This window comes from Ambystoma mexicanum, chromosome 4q, assembly GCF_040938575.1.
Source record: "Ambystoma mexicanum isolate Mex_15411 chromosome 4q, UKY_AmexF1_1, whole genome shotgun sequence".
NCBI lineage: Eukaryota > Metazoa > Chordata > Amphibia > Caudata > Ambystomatidae > Ambystoma > Ambystoma mexicanum.
In genome coordinates, this window is record NC_090928.1 from 891,361,463 (window position 1) to 891,384,462 (window position 23,000).

Below are 23,000 nucleotides of genomic sequence, written 5' to 3' on the forward strand. Positions count from 1 at the left end.
GTCAACAAATAACGGTACGCAAAGCAATGCGGTTACTGGGCATGATGGCGTCATGCATTTACCTGGTCCCCCCCGCGCGTCTGCGCATGCGTCCCATGCAGGAATGGTTGGCGAAACAGTGGTCTCAGGCAAGTGGTCAGTGGGACGATCTAGTGGTCGTTTCGCCAACACTCGTACAGAGCTTACACTGGTGGACAAGAGAGAATCTCGCAAGGGGAAAACCCTTTTACAATCCCGAAGTACAGGCAGTGGTGACTACAGATGCATGCCTGACTGGGTGGGGAGCTCACCATCTCCACCACACAGCTCAGGGTCTCTGGTCTCACTCAGTAGCCAAGAACCACATCAACCTGCTGGAGCTTCTGGCAGTATTCCGAGCGCTTCGGGCGTTCGAGCCCCTTCTGCTAAACTTGTCGGTGCAGATCCGGACGGACAGCACGACAGCCATGTTCTATCTAAACAAACAAGGAGGGACTCGTTCGCCAAATCTGTCCAAGCTTGCCCAGAAAATCTGGATATGGGCACTCAGACGGAACATCTTCCTGTCATCACAACATGTTCCGGGGGAGCTCAATTCCCTAGCGGATGCCCTAAGCAGAGACTCCCTCCCAGAAGAACACGAATGGGTCCTTCACAGAGATATCGTAGAAGATCTCTTCTCTCAGTGGGGTTTCCCCACTATAGACCTATTCGCCACAAGCGAAAACAAACAATGCCCAGGATTTGCATCCAGGTTCCCCCAGCCAGACTCCCAAGGGAACGCCCTGTGGATGAACTGGTCAGGGATGTTTGCGTACGCTTTTCCACCAACTCCTCATCAGGAAGGTGGTGTACAAGATGAACAAGGAATCGATGACGCTCATCCTAGTTGCTCCCATGTGGGCGAGACAACCATGGTTTCCACACCTACGCAGGATGGCGGTGTGCGAGCCCATCAAACTCCCAACCTGGTACAACCTACTGTCCCAGCAACAAGGTCAAACAGTGCATCAGAAACCCAACTCAATGAACCTGGCAGCATGGCTCCTGAAGTCATAGAGTTTGGGCATCTCAATTTACCACAGAGGTGTATGGACATCCTAAAAGAATCCAGGAAACCAAACACAAGGCACTGTTACTTTGACAAGTGGAAGAGATTCGTTATTTGGTGCCAGAATAAACAAATCAACCCAGTTGATTGCACTCCTTCCAACGTTGTAACATACATGCTCCACCTGCTGGACGCAGGTTTGGTTTTTAACTCTCTGAAAGTACACCTGGCAGCCCTCTCGGCTTACACCACATCCCATAACAAGGTATCGTGGTGGAAAGTACCAGTAGTTAAAGCCTTCATGGAAGGAGTAAAGAGACTTCACCCTCCTATTTTGAACCCACCGCCAGGATGGGACCTCAATGTGGTGCTAGCTAAGCTCATGGGCCCCCCTTTCGAACCCATGCATAAAAGTAGTCTCAAACACCTGACTTACAAAACGGCCTTCTTAGTAGCCATTACCTCTATAAGAAGGGTCAGTGAAATTCAGGCTCTGTCAGTGCAGGATCCTTTCTTTACTATCCACAAAGACAAACTGGTTTTACGCACACATCCTAGGTTCTCACCTAAATTCATATCTAAATTCCATGTAAACCAGTCCATCGAGCTTCCGGCTTTCTTCCAGAACCCGCAAAGCTCGGCTGAGGTGAAACTACACACCCTAGATGTGCGTAGGGCGGTCCTCTACTATGTAAACAAAACCAGACCGCTAAGGAAAACAGATCAACTGTTTGTCTCCGTAGCTACAGGCAGAGAGGGAGATCGCGTCTCTAAAGGCGCTATCTCGAAGTGGATTATCAACTGTATACAGCTGTGTCACTCTCTTTCTGAAAAAACTCTGCCTTTTACGCCAAGGGCCCATTCTACTAGAGGCATTGGGGCCACTCTGGCTTTCATTGCAAATGTTCCCCTCGACACCATTTGCAAAGCAGCTACTTGGAGCTCTATTCACACTTTTACTCAGCATTACTGCATTGACACTCATTCCAAGACAGATACACAAGTGGGACAAGCGGTTCTAAGACACCTGTTTGCTCATGACCCTTCTCACATCCCACCTCCTTCTTCTGGTACTGCTCGCTAATCTATGCACAGCATGTGATCTAAGCAGATTCCACAAGCCTCAGAAGGGATACATTACTCACCGTAATCGTATTTCTGATGCTTGTATCTGCTTAGATTCACATGCGACCCACCCTTCCTCCCCTCCGAGAGAAGGCGCATGATTGCTGGTAGTCTTACCTTTCTGGCTATCTGCTTGGATTATCTGTACTCACGCTACTCCTCATGCTTCCTCATGTCAGAAAAATACAATCTGAGGATCCTAGACGCGTGAGGGATCTTGGGTACAGTGGACGTCACACTAGGGATAGTATTACTGGCACGCCTGTGTCGACGCTCATTTTCGAGTTTCGAAAAACAAACTGTAATACTCCGCAGCTTCCACTAGATGTCGGCCTATGCACAGCATGTGAATCTAAGCAGATACAAGCATCAGAAATACGATTACGGTGAGTAATGTATCCCATATTTCTGAGGCTTGTGGAATTTGCTTAGATCACATGCTGTGCATAGGCCGACATCTAGTGGAAGCTGCGGAGTATTAGTTTGTTTTTCGAAACTCAAAAATGGGCGTCCACACAGGGCATGCCAGTAATACTATCCCTAGAGTGACGTCCACTGTACCCAAGATCCCTCACATGTCTAGGATCCTCAGATTGTTTTTTTCCGCCATACTGGTCGGAAGCATTTTGCGGAGTCCCCTGGCCTTAGCCATACTTTTGCTAAAATATCGATTAATTTACATCCTTTCCCCATCCCAACTTCGACACTCGACGCCGGCTTGGAGAAGAATTCGACCGTCGGCTGCTGCACTACGGATTTGGGCTTCGGAAGGCCTCTGGCCTCGGCCCGGGCCTTGGAAAGTCCTCTGGCCTTGGCCCTGCAAGTAGGGAGAGTGGGGGGGTTGGACATACTCTACACTCTTGATATATAGGTACACCTTATACATTTACTACACTTACCAGCCCGCTGCCTCAAGGTGCGTATGGAGGGTACCCCTTTTCAATTCTGCCCCAAGTGCAATCGCAAATACCCTTGGGTCGACAGGCACGCCATGTGCAATCTCTGCTTGCCGAGGGACCACCCCGATGCGAACTGTAGAGCGTGTAGTAGGTTTAAACCTAAGACACTTAAGGACCGTTCGAAGCATTGGGCCCATGGCAGCGGAGGGCGCCTTCAGCGATGGCAGCGACGCCGTGCTTTCTGACGGCGAGGGCATTACGGTGTCGAAAGACAGCCGAGCGCAGGTCCCCGACCTCGGAAGGTCGTCCGACAGTGCGGCTATGGGCAAGACCCCCCTTCGACACAAGCGCTTCACACATCACTCACACCAAACACACGAAGTCCAACCGAGACTCGACGACGTTGAGTTCTCGGAAAGAGGCACATGGAGAACGGTCCGAATCGGTGTCCTCTGGGCATTCTCGATCGAGATCGCCGCATGACTCCAGGCAATCATCCACTCTTGCCAAGAGTGCCTGGCTCCCTAAGCTAACAGAAGTTCGATCGTCGGAGGACGAAGACGACTTCCACCCCCAGGCCGCTCGCCAGAAGTCGGAGCCCACAGACCAGATCAGCGCGGCCCCACGTTCGAAGGACAGGGACTGTACCCCCGATCCTCGACGCCAGGCGTCGAAAACCTCCGGAACCACAAAGGGACAGGGAAAACACTTTTCAACTCACGGGGAGGGGGCAAAACAGCAGAAGCAGCCACTGCACTCTTCCACACCTGTGAAACACTCCACTCCTCCTAAACAGACAGACAAGCCCAACTCTGCTGCTATTTCTAAAACCAGCAAATCTACTCAGGATAAGTTTCTGAGGGAGTCATTCCCAGTTTCTGAGGGAGTCATTCCCAGTTCCAAAGAATGGTCGAGTGATGACATAGATAGGGTCATGTCAAGGATGTCTTCTTTGGCAGACTTTTATGATAAAAATCCAGAGCATTTCCTTTCATATAATCCACAAGGGGCTACACCCTCAGGCTCTAATGATCCTATCCCCCCCGAGTAAGAAGCCCCGGTTTGAGACACCTATGAGGTCTGCGGACCCCTTCGATGTACAACCATACTCACGGCCATACTCACAGTATCAAGGAGAGACTTCCTTTGGTGAGGACCAAGAATTTGGCATGGTAGAAGAGCAAACCGGGACGGGCTACTATGGGGATGAGGACCAAGAAGAGGAAGACTCTGAAACCTACAGAGTAGATTCCCCGGTAGAGAAGGAAGCCCCGGTTACCGACTCCCCTGTCGATAACCAACCCCTCCTGAACGAGGTTCTCGAACGAGCAGCAGAACATTTCCATATTGACACCCACGGTGTCCAGGAAGAGAGGGACTTCGCTGAGGAGTTAGTGGGAGAAAGGAGGCCTGTTGCCCAGACCTTCCCTATCCTTAAGTCTATTCAGCGAAGAATAGACCCGTCCCTGGTGAACCCGAACCTCACCAGAGCAGTCAATCCCAGAGTTGAAAAACTTTTCAGGGCAGCCCAGTCTGACCCTCTCTATATAAGAGGACATCTGAAGCCAGACTCCCCAGTGGTCACTAACACTCGTAAGAGGGCTGGAACACCCTTGTCATCGTCCGAAGCTCCTCCAGACAAGGAGAGCAAAAAACTATATGGTTTCGGCAGGAAAGTAGCCTCAACGTCCGCCTATCAGGCAAGGATTCCAAACTCCACCACCCTGTTGGCCAGCTACAACTGCCATCAGTGGGAAGAAGTCGCGGCACTCATAGCCTCTGCACCAGAACCCTTAAAGGGCCAGTTAGCACGAATTTCCGCAGAGGGTAGAGCCGTGTCTGGTTGCATTTTAAAAGCAACTTTTGACGCCGCGGACAACGCAGGCAGATTGATAGCAGAAGGTACTGTTATCAAGAGACAAGCGTGGTTACGGCAGTCTGGTTTTAAGGCAGAAACCCAGGCATCATTGTTGGACAAACTGGTGGAAGCCGATCTGTTTGGTAAGGCGGTCGAGGACGCGCTGAAGAATGCCAAGGACGAATATGAGACACTCAAGTCCCTTGGCCAGTTAACCAATAAACCCCCTAACCAGAGAGGGAATGGAAATTTTCATCGCCCACGCGGCCAAAATTCCCAGAGAGGATCAAACTATTCCCAGGGGCAGGGTACACAGTGGAACAACAGCCAACAGTCTACCCAGGGTTACGGCAGGGGTAATAGGAGAGGATGTGGTAAAGGCAGAGGCAGTCCCAGTAGAGGAGGCAGCACGCCTCCACCAAAGCAGTGACGCTCAGTTCAGGGTCCCTTCTCACGCAACCCCAGTACGGGGACGCATTTCCAACTTCACCCAGGCTTGGGAAGGGATCACATCAGACAGATTGGTGCTGTCAACAGTATCCGCATGGTACTGTATAGAACTACTGCAGCGTCTCCGGAACCATCCTCCACGACAAAGAGTACACTCTTTAGAACATCAGAAGATTCTCCTCGAGGAGATCGCCAATCTGCTAGAAAAGGACGCGATAGAACTCGTCCCGGGACACCAGGTAAACAAGGGTATTTATTCAACTTACTTCCTTGTGCAAAAAAAAGATTTGACAATGCGCCCAGTATTGGACTTACGGCCTGCCAACAAGTATGTCAAGCCCCAAAGGTTTTGAATGACTACGCTATAAGAGGTAATCCCCCTCCTAAAAAAGGGGGATTACATGGCAACCTTGGATATGAAAGATGCTTATTTTCATATTTCCATGTTCACAGCGCATAGAAGGTACTTGCGCTTCAAGGTGGACAGTCGGCACAACCAGTTCAAGGTACTGCCCTTCGGGATAGCTTCGGCACCAAGGGTATTCACCAAGGTACTGGCGGTGGCGGCTGCACACCTACGCAGGGAGGCAATCCCGGTGTACCCTTATCTGGACGACTGGCTCATAAAGGGGGAAACCCCAGTAATTTGAAGAACAAACATTCAAAGGACTTTCGACCTCCTCCACGAATTAGGCTTCTCAATCAACGAGAAAAAGTCAAGCCTGGTGCCAAGCACTTCCAAATAGTTCCTAGGAGCAATCCTAGATACTCAAGAGGGGTTGACATTTCCTTCAGAGGAAAGGATTCGGAATATACTACTGCAAATTCCGCAATATCAGTCCGGTCACCAAATAACGGTACGCAAAGCAATGCGTTTGCTGGGCATGATGGCGTCATGTATTTACCTGGTCCCCCACGTGCGCCTGTGCATGCGTCCCATGCAGGAATGGTTGGCGAAACAGTGGTCTCAGGCAAGTGGTCAGTGTGACGATCTAGTGGTCGTTTCGCCAACACTAGTACAAAGCCTTCACTGGTGGACAAGAGTGAATCTTGCACGGGGTAAACCCTTTTACAATCCCGAAGTACAGGCAGTAGTCACTACTGATGCATGTCTGACGGGGTGGGGAGCTCACCATCTCCACCACACAGCTCAGGGTCTCTGGTCTCCCTCAGTGGCCAAGAACCACATCAACCTGCTAGAGCTTCTGGCAGTATTCAGAGCGCTTCAAGCGTTCGAGCCCTACCTACTAAACCTGTCGGTGCAAATCCGGACTACACAGCACGACAGCCATGTTCTACCTGAACAAACAAGGAGGGACTCGTTCGCCAAATCAGTCCAAGCTTGCCCAGAAAATCTGGATATGGGCACTCAGACGGAACATCTTCCTGTCATCACAACCTGTTCCAGGGGAGCTCAATTCCCTAGCGGATGCTCTGAGCAGAGACTCCCTCCCAGAGGAACACGAATGGGTTCTACACAGAGATGTCGTAGAAGATATCTTCTCTCAGTGGGGTTTCCCCACTATAGACTTATTCGCCACAAGCGAAAACAGACAATGCCCAGGATTTGCATCCAGGTTCCCCCAACCAGACTCCCAGGGGAACTGGTCAGGGATGTTTGCATACGCTTTTCCACCAACTCCTCTCCAGGAAGGTGGTCAACAAGATGAACAGAGAGTCGATGACGCTCGTCCTAGTTGCTCCCATGTGGGCAAGACAACCGTGGTTCCCACACCTACGCAGGATGGCGGTGTGCGAGCCCATCAAACTTCCGGCCTGGTGCAACCTACTGTCCCAGCACCAAGGTCAAACAGTGCATCAGCAACCCAACTCAATGAACCTGGCAGCATGGCTCCTGAGGTCATAGAGTTTGGACATCTCAATTTACCACAGAGGTGTATGGACATCCTAAAGGAATCTAGGAAACCAAACACAAGGCACTGTTACTTTGACAAGTGGAAGAGATTTGTTATCTGGTGCCAGAGTAGACAAATCAACCCAGTTGATTGCACTCCTTCCACTATTGTTACATACATGCTCCACCTGCTAGATGCAGGATTGGTTTTTAACTCACTGAAAGTACACCTGGCAGCCCTGTCGGCATACACCACTTCCCATAGCAAGGTCTTGTGGTGGAAAGTACCAGTAGTTAAAGCCTTCATGGAAGGAGTAAAGAGACTTCACCCTCCTATTTCAAACCCACCACCAGGGTGGGACCTTAATGTGGTGCTATCTAAGCTCATGGGCCCCCCTTTCGAGCCCATGCATAAAAGCAGTCTCAAACACCTGACTTATAAAACGGCCTTCTTAGTAGCTATTACTTCTATAAGAAGGGTTAGTGAAATTCAGGCTCTGTCAGTGCAGGATCCCTTCTTTACTGTCGTAAAGACAAACTGGTTTTACGCACACACCCTAGGTTCTCACCTAAGTTTATATCTAAATTCCACGTAAACCAGTCCATCGAGCTTCCGGCTTTCTTCCAGGACCCTCAAAGCTCGGCTGAGGTGAAACTACACACCCTAGATGTGCGTAGGGCGGTCCTCTACTATGTAAATAAAACCAGACCGCTAAGAAAAACAGATCAACTGTTTGTCTCCGTAGCTACAGGCAGAGAGGGGGATCGCGTCTCTAAAGGTGCCATCTCGAAGTGGATTATTAACTGTATCCAGCTGTGTTACTCACTCTCTGAAAGAACTCTGCCTTTCACGCCAAGAGCCCACTCTACTAGAGGCATTGGGGCCACTCTGGCTTTCATTGCAAATGTACCCCTTGACACCATTTGCAAAGCAGCTACTTGGAGCTCTATTCACACTTTTACTCAGCATTACTGCATTGACACCCCTTCCAAGGCAGATACACAAGTGGGACAAGTGGTTCTAAGACACTTATTTGCTCATGACCCTTCTCACATCCCACCTCCTTCTTCAGGTACTGCTCGCTAATCTATGCACAGCATGTGATCTAAGCAGATTCCACAAACCTCAGAAGGGATACATTACTCACCATAATCGTATTTCTGATGCTTGTATCTGCTTAGATTCACATGCGACCCACCCTTCCTCCCCTCTGAGAGAAGGCGCATGGTTGCTTGTAGTCTTACCTTTCTCTTGGATTATCTGTACTCACGTTACTCCTCATGCTACCTCATGTCAGAAAAAATACAATCTGAGGATCCTAGACGCGTGAGGGATCTTGGGTACAGTGGACGTCACACTAGGGATAGTATTACTGGCACGCCCTGTGTCGACGCCCATTTTCTAGTTTCGAAAAACAAACTGCAATACTCCGCAGCTTCCACTAGATGTCGGCCTATGCACAGCATGTGAATCTAAGCAGATACAAGCATCAGAAATACGATTACGGTGAGTAATGTATCCCATATATATCAGTCGGTCCTGTTATAGTCTTGGAAATTGCGATTATGTCTTATTCGATGACTACTTGGACCCAGTCCCAGATGGACGAAAAAGAATGATTTTGTTGATCACTGTCATTGATGTCGAGATCAAATGATTTGTATTTTTATTATTGTGTTGTGTAAACACAAATGTTGAATTGGTGATGGATTGGATTAGGATCGATTGCTTGATTGATGGGTGCGCATGAGCTGTTAGCCCTGTTGTGTACTTTATCAAAGTTGTGATTTTACCTTCATTAAATTGCTGCTCTTTTGATTCACTTAAGATTTTTTCCTCTAATAATTTTGTATCAATTTAAAGACAACTTTTTGATACTTTTCTATAAAATTATGTTCTCTAATTCTTCCTTTCAGTACACTGTTTATTGGTATTCCCCGTTCCAGAGAGTGGGGATCTCCTACTCTTCAGCAAATAAGGCAATTGTTTTAACACCACCTCTGGCTGCATCACAGAGGGATTTTGAATACCAGACCATTTATCGACTTCCATTCATGCATAAAAAGAGGTTTGTGTGTGACTGACTAGCCACGCTAAAGTCTGCCTCTCTATTTTGAGGTATCCCAGACATTAATTAGAATTTTATTTTTGCATTAAATGAATGTGTAGGATTATTTAATGCAAATAATGTTTGCATCCTAGTTCATAAACGTGTTGACAGTTTTTAATGCTAGATTGTTAGACTGGCCAAATGTGGTGGATACGGTAAAATAGAGAGACATACTTTAGTGTGGCAAGTCTTACATGAACCTCTTTTTATGGATTAATACATAAGCATCAATAATATAGGTACTTTCATTTGTGGCACACTGCAGCAAGTATGTCATTCAGCGAGTACATACCAGCACCAGGTTAAGTGTGTTAAATATACCCCCAATTTCCATTGATGGTTCGCAGTGCTAAGGTTCTTCAGGCAAAGACCCTGCTGTCAAATGCATTTAATTTCCTCAATTCTTTGTTGACACTGTTTGGAAAGCAGTGGGACAGGATCCTCTTTCGCCTTTGACCAAAAAATGTGCTCATGTATTCGATGCCAAAACATTGGGTCATTAGATGCAGTACAGCAATTTAGTGCAATCTTTCTGATACGGAGTGTGCTGAGACTGCTCTGTCCCATACTGTTTTCATGAATTCTGTGAAGGTCTCGCTTAGGGGCTACAATGGCACCTTGAGTTATTTTGTGCGTAAAGTTATCAAGACATGTATCTTCATTTGAACTGAACGGCAATCTAACCACAAGTGTCAACTGCCCTTGCAATATTTTTTACTAAGGTCCCAAAGTCAGTCCCCTTGATCTTGACTGGAGAGGCGACCTGATGAAAAAGTTACTGTTCCAAGAAAAACGTATGTTTGACCATTGATGAAAGGAACTGGTGGAAATTGGTGCACAATTGTATGGAAACGCACACAGGGCATCACTTCCATTGCAAAATGCACATAAAACCTGCACTGGCCACAGCGGCAGACCTGAATGGATTTTGCAAAACCGGTCTGGATCAGGCAGCAAGCATCTGCACGTGATTTCAAAGGATAGGAAGCTGTAGGAGGGAATGTAGCTATTCGAAATACTTTCATAGGTAGTCCTTACTCTAGCCTTCTACTTTAGGAAATGTGGAAGTATGTTTCAGTCTTAATCGAAAAGTTCTCCGTTCCAGTGGTATTTTTTTTACCACATATTTCAAAAGAATACTTTTTCAGGTTTTAGGTTTTGCGATTGACATTAAACAGATTCACATTTTTTCGGTAAACAGTGAAAATGTATTGTAGGATATTTTGTGTATATTTGATGTTTGGTAGTATTTTCTTACCGCCAGAAGATGAGCGGTAGTTTGGTAATACTTATCCTTGCATTTAGATTGGGTTTGGCCTCATATTATTCTAGTGACCATACCTTGTTACATTATATTGGAGAATCCAGTAATATATACTACTGGTGGTATTTTGCGGTGATAGGTTATTTAGTGGTGAGCATATTTTCCTTCCTTACATCATTACACCATCATGAACAAAACCTTCCTTTCTATGAGAATACCTCCTTGTGATCTATAGAGGGCCTTGGACCTATACATGCAAGGGGACCCAACACTTTATATAGAGTGCCACCTACAGCCTGTGGCCGGTGTCAAAGGCTTATCTACACCAATGATCTATGCGCCCGTAGGTATCATTACTGGTTCATAGACCCCCAGTAATCTATATATTATATCAGAATCCCCCAATCAACATGAGGAGGGGAGACACACGTATTTTTATAACTGCTTATTCTGTTTGTTATTCTATCTACATGGGCAAATCGACAAATGTATTACCAAAGAAACTGAATCTCCCCCGTGTCCACATACGCAATCTCCAATGCAATAAACAAACTCTACACAATCTGCTTTTATATATTGTTTGTATTGTAAACAAATACAATTCTCAATAAAAATCTTACCATGTGCATTTCACCATTATCTGTATAAAAGAAGAGCAAAAAAAAAACAGATACAGAGCAAATAGACATTACTTTTTAGCATTATGAACATGACAAATTAAAATGCAGGGGATTTTATCTGATACTCTGCCTACATGACATTTTTAGATCACTCGTTTGTACAACAGCACACAATAACCTCACTTAAACTGTGTCTGCTTACCAGAAATATTTGTGGCTCTCCCACATGACCTTTTCCTTGCTACCCTCAGAAGAACAGGCCCAGTCAGCATGAACCGTCCCTGTAATCTTGGTGTCTGGGAGGCACAGCGAAACTTCCAAGCCAGTGCTAAGTGACACCAAAAAAAAACTTCCGTCTTCATAGCCCAGCCAACACAAACTAACTCCCCTCTGTCAGTTTTCCCCTTAGCAGACCTCTGCACCTACCCACTTTGCCTACGTGATATATCTGCAGACACTTTCATCCAATCAGGTTGAAAGGCAGCATTACCCTTCACTTTTACACAATAGAATCTTTGCTCAGGGAGCAACTGTTTCAATTATTTACTTTCGCGCATACTTTCTGCTTTCTGCAAACAGACAGAGAAAGAAGAAAAAAAAATGCCAGTGCACATTTCAAAAACTAATGTCAAAATATGTATTTACACCTCATTTTGTACATGGGACTATATTATAATAAGAAGTTAGCATTAATGATTAGTAATTGTTAATTAAATCAGTCAGTTATATAAATAATGTTCAATAATGTAGTCTTCTATGCATGAGGTATTCAAGAGAATAGAAAACATATTTGGTGTACTTTTACGCTCTGCAGTTTCACATTGAGCTTTTTGCTGCATTAGGAATCCCACCAGCAACCTATTCACATGTTATACTGGCAACATAAAAATGGCTATGTATGTGCCACATTATTGCTGGCAACAAAATGCCATCACATTTATTGAAGCGCTATATACTCTAAAGCGCTATAAATATAAAGTGCTATATATATTAGTACAGTATCTAAAAAAATGTAGTCGGTGAAAGTCGGGGCAAAAAGTTGTGGTCCAGTATATGGACCAGCTGCTTTCACCAATTTCAGCCTGTAAGTATAAGCACATCTGAACCTGCTGTAAACTCTCAGAGGTGACATGCGCAAATAATTCTATGTCCAGACCGGAGGCTCACATTATGCTTCTCTTTGTTTATTTACTACACATAGAAAGAACTCAGCAGCAAGTTGTGATGCACCCAAAACCAGATAGAAACATCCATAGCTGACCAGGGTGCAGAAAAAACATACATAAAAAATATAAAGGCTTAATAAAGGTCATAAAACACTGGTCCATAGTGAAAAGTCACTTGGAACAGGAAAAACTCAATTTCCCTGCAAGCTAGGTCCAAGTTCATGAGAAGGTCACCAAACATGTGACTCCAATCCTCCAATAGCAGTGGGTAGACCCCTCTAAATAGGGACCAATAGTGTATTTACCCCTCTTTATTTGCTGCGCACAGCAAGAGAGGTTCATTTCATTCTATTATCCTTTATTAGGTTAAGTTAGTTAATAAGCATATAGATTTGTCATAAATCTTTACCATTTTATACTAGAGTAGCTGCGCTGTGTACTTCAAAATTGTTTTTGTTTTCCTTTCAAATGCACTTTTCGAGTAGCCCATGTGGCGTTGCTATTTATTCCTCTTTTGAGGACGCGTAGTGTTGGACTTTCCGTTCTCAGACGCCAGGTTTCCCCTTTCAGGCTGGCGTCGGAGACTGCCTTTCAGAGTCGGAGCTTCGCTCTGTGTTGTCACAGCTGATTTCTTTTTTGCCTTGGTCTCGACGCTCCGCGCGCCTCCCCTGCTCTCAGTAAGGTTCCATGTGGCAGACGGAGGCCGCATGGAGCGTATTGCGAGCAGGCACTGTTACTCGCGAGGACACAAGAGGGAGTGCTTGCTTCCTCTTGGTCCTTTCCTCTGTGCTGGCGCTCTCCTCTCTTATTTCCGTTGTTTTACAACGGATTTTACGAGTGCAGAGTGAGATTTCAGCGAGCTTCAGCATTACCAATAGTTTCATTGGAATTTAAAGCATTTTTTTAAAAAAGGATTCATCGTATTGGATAAAGAGTAGGTTGGCGAGAAGGTGGCCAAAATCACCCACTACATACATTTTTTTTTTTAAAGGGTGCAACGGAACATTTATTGCAATGACAGCTCAATACCCCCCACATCCAGATCAAGCATGGTCTGAGGAAGAGGAGGAGGGCTATGAATGTAATGATGTGTCTATGGCATTTAGTTTTAAGAGGGTCTTGGAATCCTTTGTGGAAACTACTATAAAGAAAGCTGTCTGTGATTTGCTGTTACCCATTCAGCACCGTTTAGACAGCATGGAGGAGTGTTTACAAATGGCGCATCAGCAGGGAAGAAAAAGAACCCAGAAAAGGAAGGGGGATGTCAGATGGGGGATGTACACCGGCTCGCAAGAGTAAGGATTCTATTAAGCCTCCCCCCACCCCTCCGAGCCAGCCTAGCCAAACTACAATTGCCATCTCGGATGCCTTCTCCAGGCTTAAAACAGCCTTTCTTACCAGGAAGGAAACCCCTTCCGATAACATACCCTCTCACCCCGAGGAAGACAATGCGGGTGGCAGACCCTCGAGCCCGGAGGAAGACCTGCAGGGCGATAATGACGTCTACTATATATCGAGGGGGAGCGCCAGTATGAGGACCGGACCCCCCCTATCCTCAGAGGACAAGCCTACTATAGGGTCTAGACCCTCTACCTCTGGGAATATGGCAGTCCCACTTCCCAAGCAGGCACCCGGAAAACATGCCACTCAGAGTATGTTCAATCCGGAAGATTTGATCCATCCCAGGCAACGGACTGGGAACAGTCATCAAGAGCTTCTGATTACATGAAGGCCAGACTGTGTCGGCCCCGCTCTGAGTGCCCCCGGCCAGAAAATCCCCGACAAGGTGGCCTTGACCCCTGAATTAGATACCAAAATGATCACCTTTCTGGGGGAGGAACGTTATGAATCCTAAGAAGGGCATTGGCCGAGTCTGGTGTTCTTGTCAAGAAAAAGTCGTTAACATCACAGGACCCCTGGCAAAAATTATCGATCTGGCCGAAGAGGCCATTGACATGGCCAATCCAATTGACCCCACCATTCTCGCAGGAGGGTCCCAGAGGGCACTCTGTATGCTAGGAAATGCCAATTGTGCCATTTCTACGGAACGCAGAAAGAGCATTCTGCTGAAAATTGACCCAAAATTGGGCGAACTGGCAGATTCCGAGTCGGGATCAGCAGCTCAAGGGCTCTTATTTGGTGATCCCTTAGTTAAAGAAATGTCAATGTTTGTTGGTACTTTCACTGCCTGGACAAGGCACAAGCTTCTATTAAGAGTATTTGCATCCAAAAATGTTTACCGGACGGAGGAGGCAGAGGTCGCTCCTCCGGCCGACACTCTTTTGACAGGAGACCAAAACATGGAAGAGAGCAACACAACTCCTGGCAAGAGCATTCAGAAACCTTCTTCCCTTTCAGGAGACGAGGAAGAGTATGCGACTGGAGGAGAGCAGCCAGATATCCTGCCCAACAGCCTACATGCCAGTGCAAACATTACAGCATTGACATTACAGTCTCCCATAGGGGGGAGAATAGCTTTCTTTGCGCAAGCCTGGGACTCTTTATCAGGGGATGCGTGGATTCGAAGCGCAGCACGAGGTTTGGGCCTAGAGCTCATCTGGTGGCTCACACACATCGAAGCCTGGAACGGCAGGGCGATATTCGGGTCTGCCCCGGATATAAGAGTCGGACGCCAGCCGCTCAGGCTAGGGAGCGAGATGCGGTGCAATAGCCACAGGGGGAACTTGGTCCTCCCACGAACTGGAGATGCACATAAATTGCCTGGAGCTTGTAGCAGGCTCCTTTGTCGTGCAATCTTTCGTCAGAGGCAGAGTGGGTTGCTGTATCTTGCTGAAAATGGACAACATTTCTGCAGTAAGATAAATCAATTATCTGGCTGGCACCAAGTCAAGACCTCTAGCAGAATTAGCAAAGGATTTTTGGCATTTGCCTGGAACACTGCATTTCCGTCAGTGGAGTACCTTCCAGGTCTCAGAAACATAGTCACGGACAGGCACTCCCACCACTCCGACTACCGCGATTGGATGCTGAACACCGACATGTTCTGCTGGCTCCAACGAGTTTGGGGCCCCATGGCTAAGGATCTTTTTGCCTCCCACCTTAACGCACAGCTGCCACAGTTTTACAGCTGGAGACCGGACCCAGCAGCGGCAGCGACGGATTCATTCCTACAGCAGTGGACGGGCGGTATTCTTTACGCCTTTCTTCCCTTCAACATGATAGCGAGGACCCTGGTGAAGGACCGTCGGGAACAGGCAGAGCTAGTCTCAGACCTGGTATCCAGTTTGTAACTTTCTTCGGATTTTCCAATCCTTCTAACCCCGTCTCCAGATCTTCTAACAGGTCCAGCGGGCCAACGCTACCACCTTCTCCTCAGCAAGTCTTTAATTCTAGCGGCTTGGAGGATTTCCGGTCAAGATGCAGGGTCCCAGGCATTTCTCTCAAGGCAGTCAGCCTCATTGAGGAAAGCTGGGCCCCACTACCTACAAGAGGTACTAGAATTCTTGGAGCGCCTGGGCGCGCTGGTGTTTAGAACGAGAACTCCATTCGGTTTAAGCACCTATAGAGGAGACTTTGAACTTTCTGGCTTCATTATTAGACCGGGGCCTTGCCTACAGGACAGTTAATGCCTACCGCTCCTTAATTTCAGCCAGGCACAATCTCGTGGAAGGCCTACCAGCAGGTGAACATCACCTAGTGTGCAGGATGCTTAAAAACATCCGCCTCACGGTACCGCCTCCGTCCCGATACAACACTCGATGGGACGTTAACAGAGCATTACATCTTTTTCTTTCCTGGCCTCCTAACGAGGAGTTCTCACGCTGCCCTTTCTGGTAAACTCACTACGCTTTTATGCCTAGTCTCCTGCAGAAGCGTCTCGGATGTCAGAGTTGCTCGATCTAGCAGGCAGGTCCTTTTCGCCCGACGTAGTATTTCATATACCCAGAAGGACCAAATGCAATTAGAAAGTAATTACATATCCCGCCTTTACAGAACAGCCTAAGCTCTGCGTCGTCAGATGCTTGAAGGGTTAGGAGGAGGTGACCGCACCACTCAGAACCTCTATTAGTGGACAACTTTTGATAGCGCTTCGTAAACTACATAAAGCGGTTTCTGTGCAAACACTGGCCGCTGGGTGTGCTGCGCACTCTCCCAGGCAGGAATAGATACAGACATCTTTGGCGCTCACTCCGTGAGAGGCGGTATGTCCTCCCAAGCCTTTCAGGTTGGCGTTCGCTTAGAGGACATCATAAAAATGGCCGACTGGGTGGGCTGGTCTATCTTTAAACAATTCTACCTGAAGCCTGTAGAGCAACCTGCATCTGTAGTGGTAAGTAAGCTTTAAACAAGCATAATGTGGGCCTCCGGTCTTGACCTAGAATAAAGATTTTCCAGAATAACTTCCTTAAAGTCTTAATTCTATTAAAGACACGGAGGCGAGCATTATCCCGCCCGACTGGAGAACATGCAGGGCGTGTATCACGCTTATGAATTATTGTATTACATGCCATGTAAGAGTTGATTAATGGAATGCTGTTTTCTCTCCCGCCCCTGTATACCGAATAGGGTTAATATATACATCAAGTAACCCTTGATATTTTCTTTCTTTCTTTGTGACTTCGGACAAGCCAACCTTACGTGCGTTGGATTTTTCTGCAAACATCTACCACCGGTGACTACAGTTTGATGTTACTCTCCTTGGTTTGATTCTAAGTTCACAGCCTCGAAAGAGGGGGAAATACACTATTGGTCCCTATTTGGCGGGGTCTACCCACTGCTATTGGAGTCGCATGTTTGGTGACCTTCTCCTGAACTTGGGCCTAGCTTGCTGGGAAATTGAGATTTTCCTGTTCCAAGTGACTTTTCACTATGGACTAGAGTTTTATGACATTTATTAAGCTTTTATATTCATGTATGTTTTTTCTGGACCCTGGTCAAATATGGATGTTGCTATCTGGTTTTGGGTGCATCAAAACTTGCTGCTGAGCTCTTTTGATTTGAAGTAAATAAAGAAAGAGAAGCATAGTGCTTGCCTCCGCGTCTTTAATAGTGTTAAGACTTTCTAAGGAAGTTATTCTGGAAAATCTTTATTGCTTAAAGCAGTTTCTCAACTTGGCTGGATGAAACAAACCCAACAGGTTTTTTTAGCCAGTTTGTATTGGGGGACCACAATTTTTTATTATAAACATTTAGTTAGTTACATTTTATTAAAAACCCTGTTTTCAGAAAGCATCCTGGAATGTTATTCCCCAATTAACACCACCCTCTTTAGAGACCGAGTTGCCTCGAATAATGCTTTTTCTGAAAGATGTTTATGAGTGGAATTTAATTTCAGGTTCTGTTTCTGCTTCTTTGGTTATCCTAGTTGCATTATACGATTATTTTGTCTCACCAGATAACCGAGCTGCTGTACAAGAATGAATGTTACTCCCAGGCGCACTCGGGACCCAATGGTAGTGTTTCAATTTCTATGATTGTAGTTCACCACAAATTCGTTTTTCGTGTGTAATAATGGTTCTGCGAGATTACAGCTGCACCAAGTGATTGCTTCTTTTGGAATGGTCATATAAAAAAACATTGTGTAAAATGTTCTCATAACGACAAGATCTCTCCAGATTAATCTTTTAAAATATATACGCCCTTTTTTGACTGCCTATATTTTGCACTATGTGTTTTGTAAACAAGTCTGAAACCATTTTGCCAACTGAAGTATCCCACTTGCTAATCTTTTTACTGATTTATATATTGTTAGTGCTCTTGAGATTATTAGTGATATGTTCATCGAATCACTTAGTAAACTGTGTATTTGTTATCGGTTTCCGTTTCTTGCTACTGATGAAACAATGACTTGCTACCATTAAATGCATGTACGTTTAAAAATCTACTTTTATGTATTCAAGCTGCAATAGTTTGTGAACTTTTTGGCGAGGTTAGGCGAGGAGAATAGGCTGGGAGGCCTTTGGCAGTACCACTTCTGTCGTACAGTGGGAAGGGGGAACATTATGGAAGGAAAATTCTATACCGAAAAGCTGTCACTGGGTTTAAACCTAATTAATATTCCTTTCACTCACCAGTTAGATATGTGCTCCCAAACCACATAATCTCTATGCCTCAGTGATCATTGTTGCCATTTCAGAGCCTCTCATCAGGGTGACATCTCACACCAAGATGATTTCTTATAAATTAATCTTGATAACATGACAGTCTCAGTAATTTCACTGGAATGCTCTCTTGTTTTTTTTCCGCAGAAGCTGTTGGCTATTTTCTTTATCACTTGATTGACAGCCTGAGTGACTCAGAGGTACAGGCCAAGGAGGAGCGTTTGAGACAATACTTCCATCAACTGCGGAAGATGGTACAATTTTATATTTTCCCTACATAATGCCTGTCCTGCCTGACATGTATCTATTATGTTTTAAATTGCTGCTTTTACGTGCAACTGCACCACTTCTCAGTGACAAAGCAGGGAGCTGGAGACTTAAATTATGTCTGAGATAATTTCTGTTGGACAGATTTCATTTTGTTGCGTTTGAAAACGAATGTAATTTTCCTTATTTTTTGCCACAGAACATAGTAATCCCTGCAAACATATACAGAGGCATTCGAAACCTGCTGGACGCCTATCATGTTCCTGAATTAATTAAGGTCGGTTGTGATGCGCAAACCCTTGTTTCTGATTACATAGTTTGTGCGCTTTTCCATGGATATTTTAGCGACGCCAGTCTATTATACCCCTGTCTCTATAATTATGCATATGTAACCAGACTATTTACCGCAAGTTGTGTTTTTGTGTAAATCTAGAGGTACATTTAAAGTGTGAAAATTGGCAGGTGTTTCTAGCTTTAAATATTTTGATATACCGCCAAGTACACCGACATTGCTTTTAAGAGAATAGGGAAATAGTTGCTTGTCAGTGTTCCAATCTGGTGGATTCAGATCTACATGTTTTATGGAAGTACACTAGTGTTTATCGAGAAAATTAGTGAATCCCATTACTCTGAAGGATCACCAAGAATCAATAAAGGCATGAAATGTATCAAATAAATGGTCCCATAAAGTGTTAAATGTACGCTTACTAAAGATGTGCAGCACTTTCACATGGGATATTAGTAATCACACGGCAAAAGCACCCAGATGAATGAACATCCTAGTATATGTAAACCTTTGAGGGTCCTCAGTACTGTTTCCAAAGCTCAACAGCAGTTTTGTCCTTACTGATATTTATTTTGTAGACTGATACGGATAGTGATGTTTCTCAATAAAGTTTGCACGATTCCACTGCTTAGTTTGTGGAGTTGTTTGCCAAGGCTGTGCCCTTGTACTAATTTCTCAACACCAGCACGGACTACCTTCGGCTGTTCAATTATAATGTGGTTATTTGGCAACTTCATTTTTACAATGCAAGTCAATCTAAGTTACCCAATGAGAAAAAGCTTGAGCCGTGTTTTTCTTGCTGTGCTACGTGGTACAGACATTTCTTATGCTGGTCATGCTGACTTATTACTGTAATCTTCCTATGTGGCCTTGGCACTGCTTGACTATTGTAATTACCAGCAGCATTGCTACAATAGGATTGGGTGGCTCGGGTATCTGGTGTGGTCATCAGCCATATAGCCACGTTCAGCGCTCTCGTTCAGCAGGCAGGCTGGCATCCTTATGCATAAGTGCTACAATGACGATGGCTTTGCTGCACTTCTGCAGGCAGTCACACAGCTGGTGCATGCAGGACGCTGTTAAGCTAGACACTTATCCTGTTTCTCCTGGTAGACAGCCAGCATAGAGTGCACAGGTGCATGCTGAGCAACGCATTTTCGGAGACCTAAACACGCTCTCGCACATGACTGCTCAATCAGTGCTGCACAGTCACCATTTGCACAAGTGGATCATGCAGCACAGAGGAAAACCAAACCATCCAACACTCACTAGCCAACAGCACCACCAGAGTTTCAAGGCAGGGAAGGGGCCACTTCCAGAGAGGAGTTGCCTGTGTTGAGTGCCGACTTATAGAAGGTGATCTTGCTGAGGTATTTGACAGGCACGTTCATCAGTTCAGTGATGACTGTCTGCATTTCTCCAGCATTGGGTCTTTCATAGATTAACATGCTGTGAATATTCCCCATTATCAAGCTGGGAATCCTCAGTAACATAGAGCAGTTTAAACTTAAACATTCAGTCACATTTATACTCTAGTAGTCATTTTGGGTTATACTGCCGAAAGCCAATAAGAACATCTCCTTTAACCCCTCCCCTTTTGGCCATCTTCAGATTTATTTTTACTGCACGTTCGTGTTGGGAGTCCTCCAATGTTCTCTCAAATTAATTTTAATAAAAAATGACTGTTACTACAATTTTGCCGATTAAATTGCACCTTTTCAATGACTCCTGGACAACCGACGGCGACGTTGCGGAGTCCGTAGAACGTTTCCGCCGCTGGTAATCTTTGTTAATCATCTGCATAGTTTGGGCCTACCTCATGGCCGAGTCCACAAGGTCTTCTTTGAGGTGTTCAAGGTTTGTGGCCCGCTTTGGGCTGAAAAATGTCTACATTGAAGACCATCACGACTGTCTTTACTGTCTTCACCCACATCACATAATACAGGACTGTGAGATCTACCAGTCTTTCTCCAACAAAACGCTGCATGATAGTCACTGGCGTTTTGTCCCGTGGCTCGAGGATGCCGGCGGGGCCTCTGACGGAGTCATGCCACTCTACGGAAGGGCAGGACAGCCCAGCGAACCACCTTCAGTAAGAGGTCTAAGTCGCATGAAGTCAACGCTGGTAGCAGGAAGAAACACAGGGAAGCTTCCGACGACGAGCTGCGATTGTTGCACAAGGACCAGTCATCGCCCAAGGTCAATGCCCAACGGGTGTCTGAGGAAAAGAGCAGCCATGACTTTTCAACCGCCCGACGGAGGCTATCCTGTCAGGCAAGTCCACTTCAAAGTCTAGTGGCCACTCTTCGTCGTTGATGGTCAAAGCTACCCTGTTGACATCTTCAAAATTAGCGGCAAGTAAGTCCTCGTCCACGCCGAAGCCATCGACGAGCAAGCAGGCTACCCCATTGACGAAGACTACATCTAAGTCTGACTGTAGTACCGCCGTTGATGGGGAAAAACTGTCTTCTCACATGATTACAACCACTGCACCATCAATTGTTAGGACCATTTCTGCAACCCCCACCAGCACAGTGTCCGCACTAGTTGCGCTACCACCAGCATCATACCCAAATCCCAGAGTGGGGGGTACTCCTAGAGGTGATCATCATAGTGAAGCCACGTCTCTCTTCCTCTGAAGATGTGGAGGAACGCGATGTGGAGGCGGTCATGTCACCACACTGTTCCCTGCAACGCAGGACACCACCTTCTAGGAAGCAGCCTAGTTCTCCATGTGGTGAGGCAAGCCTTAAGTCTACCAGCATTACTACCCCTGTACCCATCCCCCGTGGGGGACACATTGCCTCTGGTGCAGCCAGCTCCACCACTGCCTCCCCAGAGGGACATGTCATTGGACATTTTATCCACCCTTTTATCCACCTTGGCTACGCTGGTGGCTACATTGCAACAAATGCTTTGGGCTCCAGCACCAGCCCCGGTGGCCTCCCACAGATGTCCCTGGGCCAACCAGGGAGGATGATGCTATGCAATGCCTGAGGAGGGTTGAACGGCAGTGAAGGCCCCAGCAACTGTCAGACACAGGGACGGACACATATCCAGACCACCTGGAGGATGTGGTGTCCACGCATACGTCTCACACTGACGAGTTTCATGATTTCATCATGGCTGATGGAGAACCGTAGATCCTGATTAGAGATTCTACTCCCCTCCCCAGCCCTACCACCCCCAGCGGCTGAAGTGGGGGCATCACACACTTTCAGCCAAAATATTTGGCCTCACCCCAGAAGAGCAGCACAAGGACAGTGTCTTGTACCAGCGTAGAGAGCAGCAAAGGAAATCAGTAATGTCCATTCCGCTTTTGGAGGATGTCTGGGGGGGATGGTTTAGCCACCTTGGCACATCCTGCCAAAAGACCCTTTTGACTAAAAATATTGGGCCCCGGACAGCGCTCGCGCCGGCCTCCACATACTACCTGCACTTCTCTCGGTTGTCTCTGCTGCTGCCAGAAAGAGGTCAGCCAACCTGTTGTGTTCCTGTTCCGTTGGCTCGGACAAGGAGGGAAAACGCCTGGATGCCTTCAGCAAGAAAATCATAACCATCCCAGCCACGACTATCAGGGCTGCAAACACAATAGCCATTCTTGCAAGATATGATTGCGAGTTATGATATAACCTTGGCCTTAGCCTAGCGTTTCTGCCGGACAACAAACCATAGGCGATGGAAATCTTCCACGAGGAGCGAATTGGAATCAGACCATGCCATCACTGTATCTGGATGCATCGACCACTGGAACGAAAGAACCAAAGACGAGCTTGAAGAGGATGGCTGCTGCAACTCCTGAACTGTTGGTTTGCCAGGTGAAGCCCTGCTGCAGGTTCCAAATCGCCAAGTTCATCTCGGCAGAGAAGCCCTCACAAGGACTACTTCTCCCTTTGAGTTGTTGGGACCAATCAACTTGACCATAAGCCCACCTGGACACCTTATCTCGGAGCTGGTTGTAGTGCTGCAGGAAACCGAATAACCAAGGAGAGGGACACCAGTTTATG

The 23,000-nt window shown here is 46.4% G+C and overlaps 1 protein-coding gene across 1 annotated transcript in view; it reads left to right on the plus strand.

The window, feature by feature from the left end:
• The window catches only part of LRPPRC (leucine rich pentatricopeptide repeat containing), a 1,926,342-nt gene that overhangs the window by 715,367 nt on the left and 1,187,975 nt on the right, over positions 1-23,000 (plus strand). Inside the window, exons 16-18 of the mRNA XM_069608459.1 lie at positions 17,735-17,792; positions 18,588-18,694; positions 18,907-18,984. Of these exons, the coding sequence (XP_069464560.1) occupies positions 17,735-17,792; positions 18,588-18,694; positions 18,907-18,984 (243 nt within the window). The remainder of the gene's footprint in view (positions 1-17,734; positions 17,793-18,587; positions 18,695-18,906; positions 18,985-23,000) is intronic.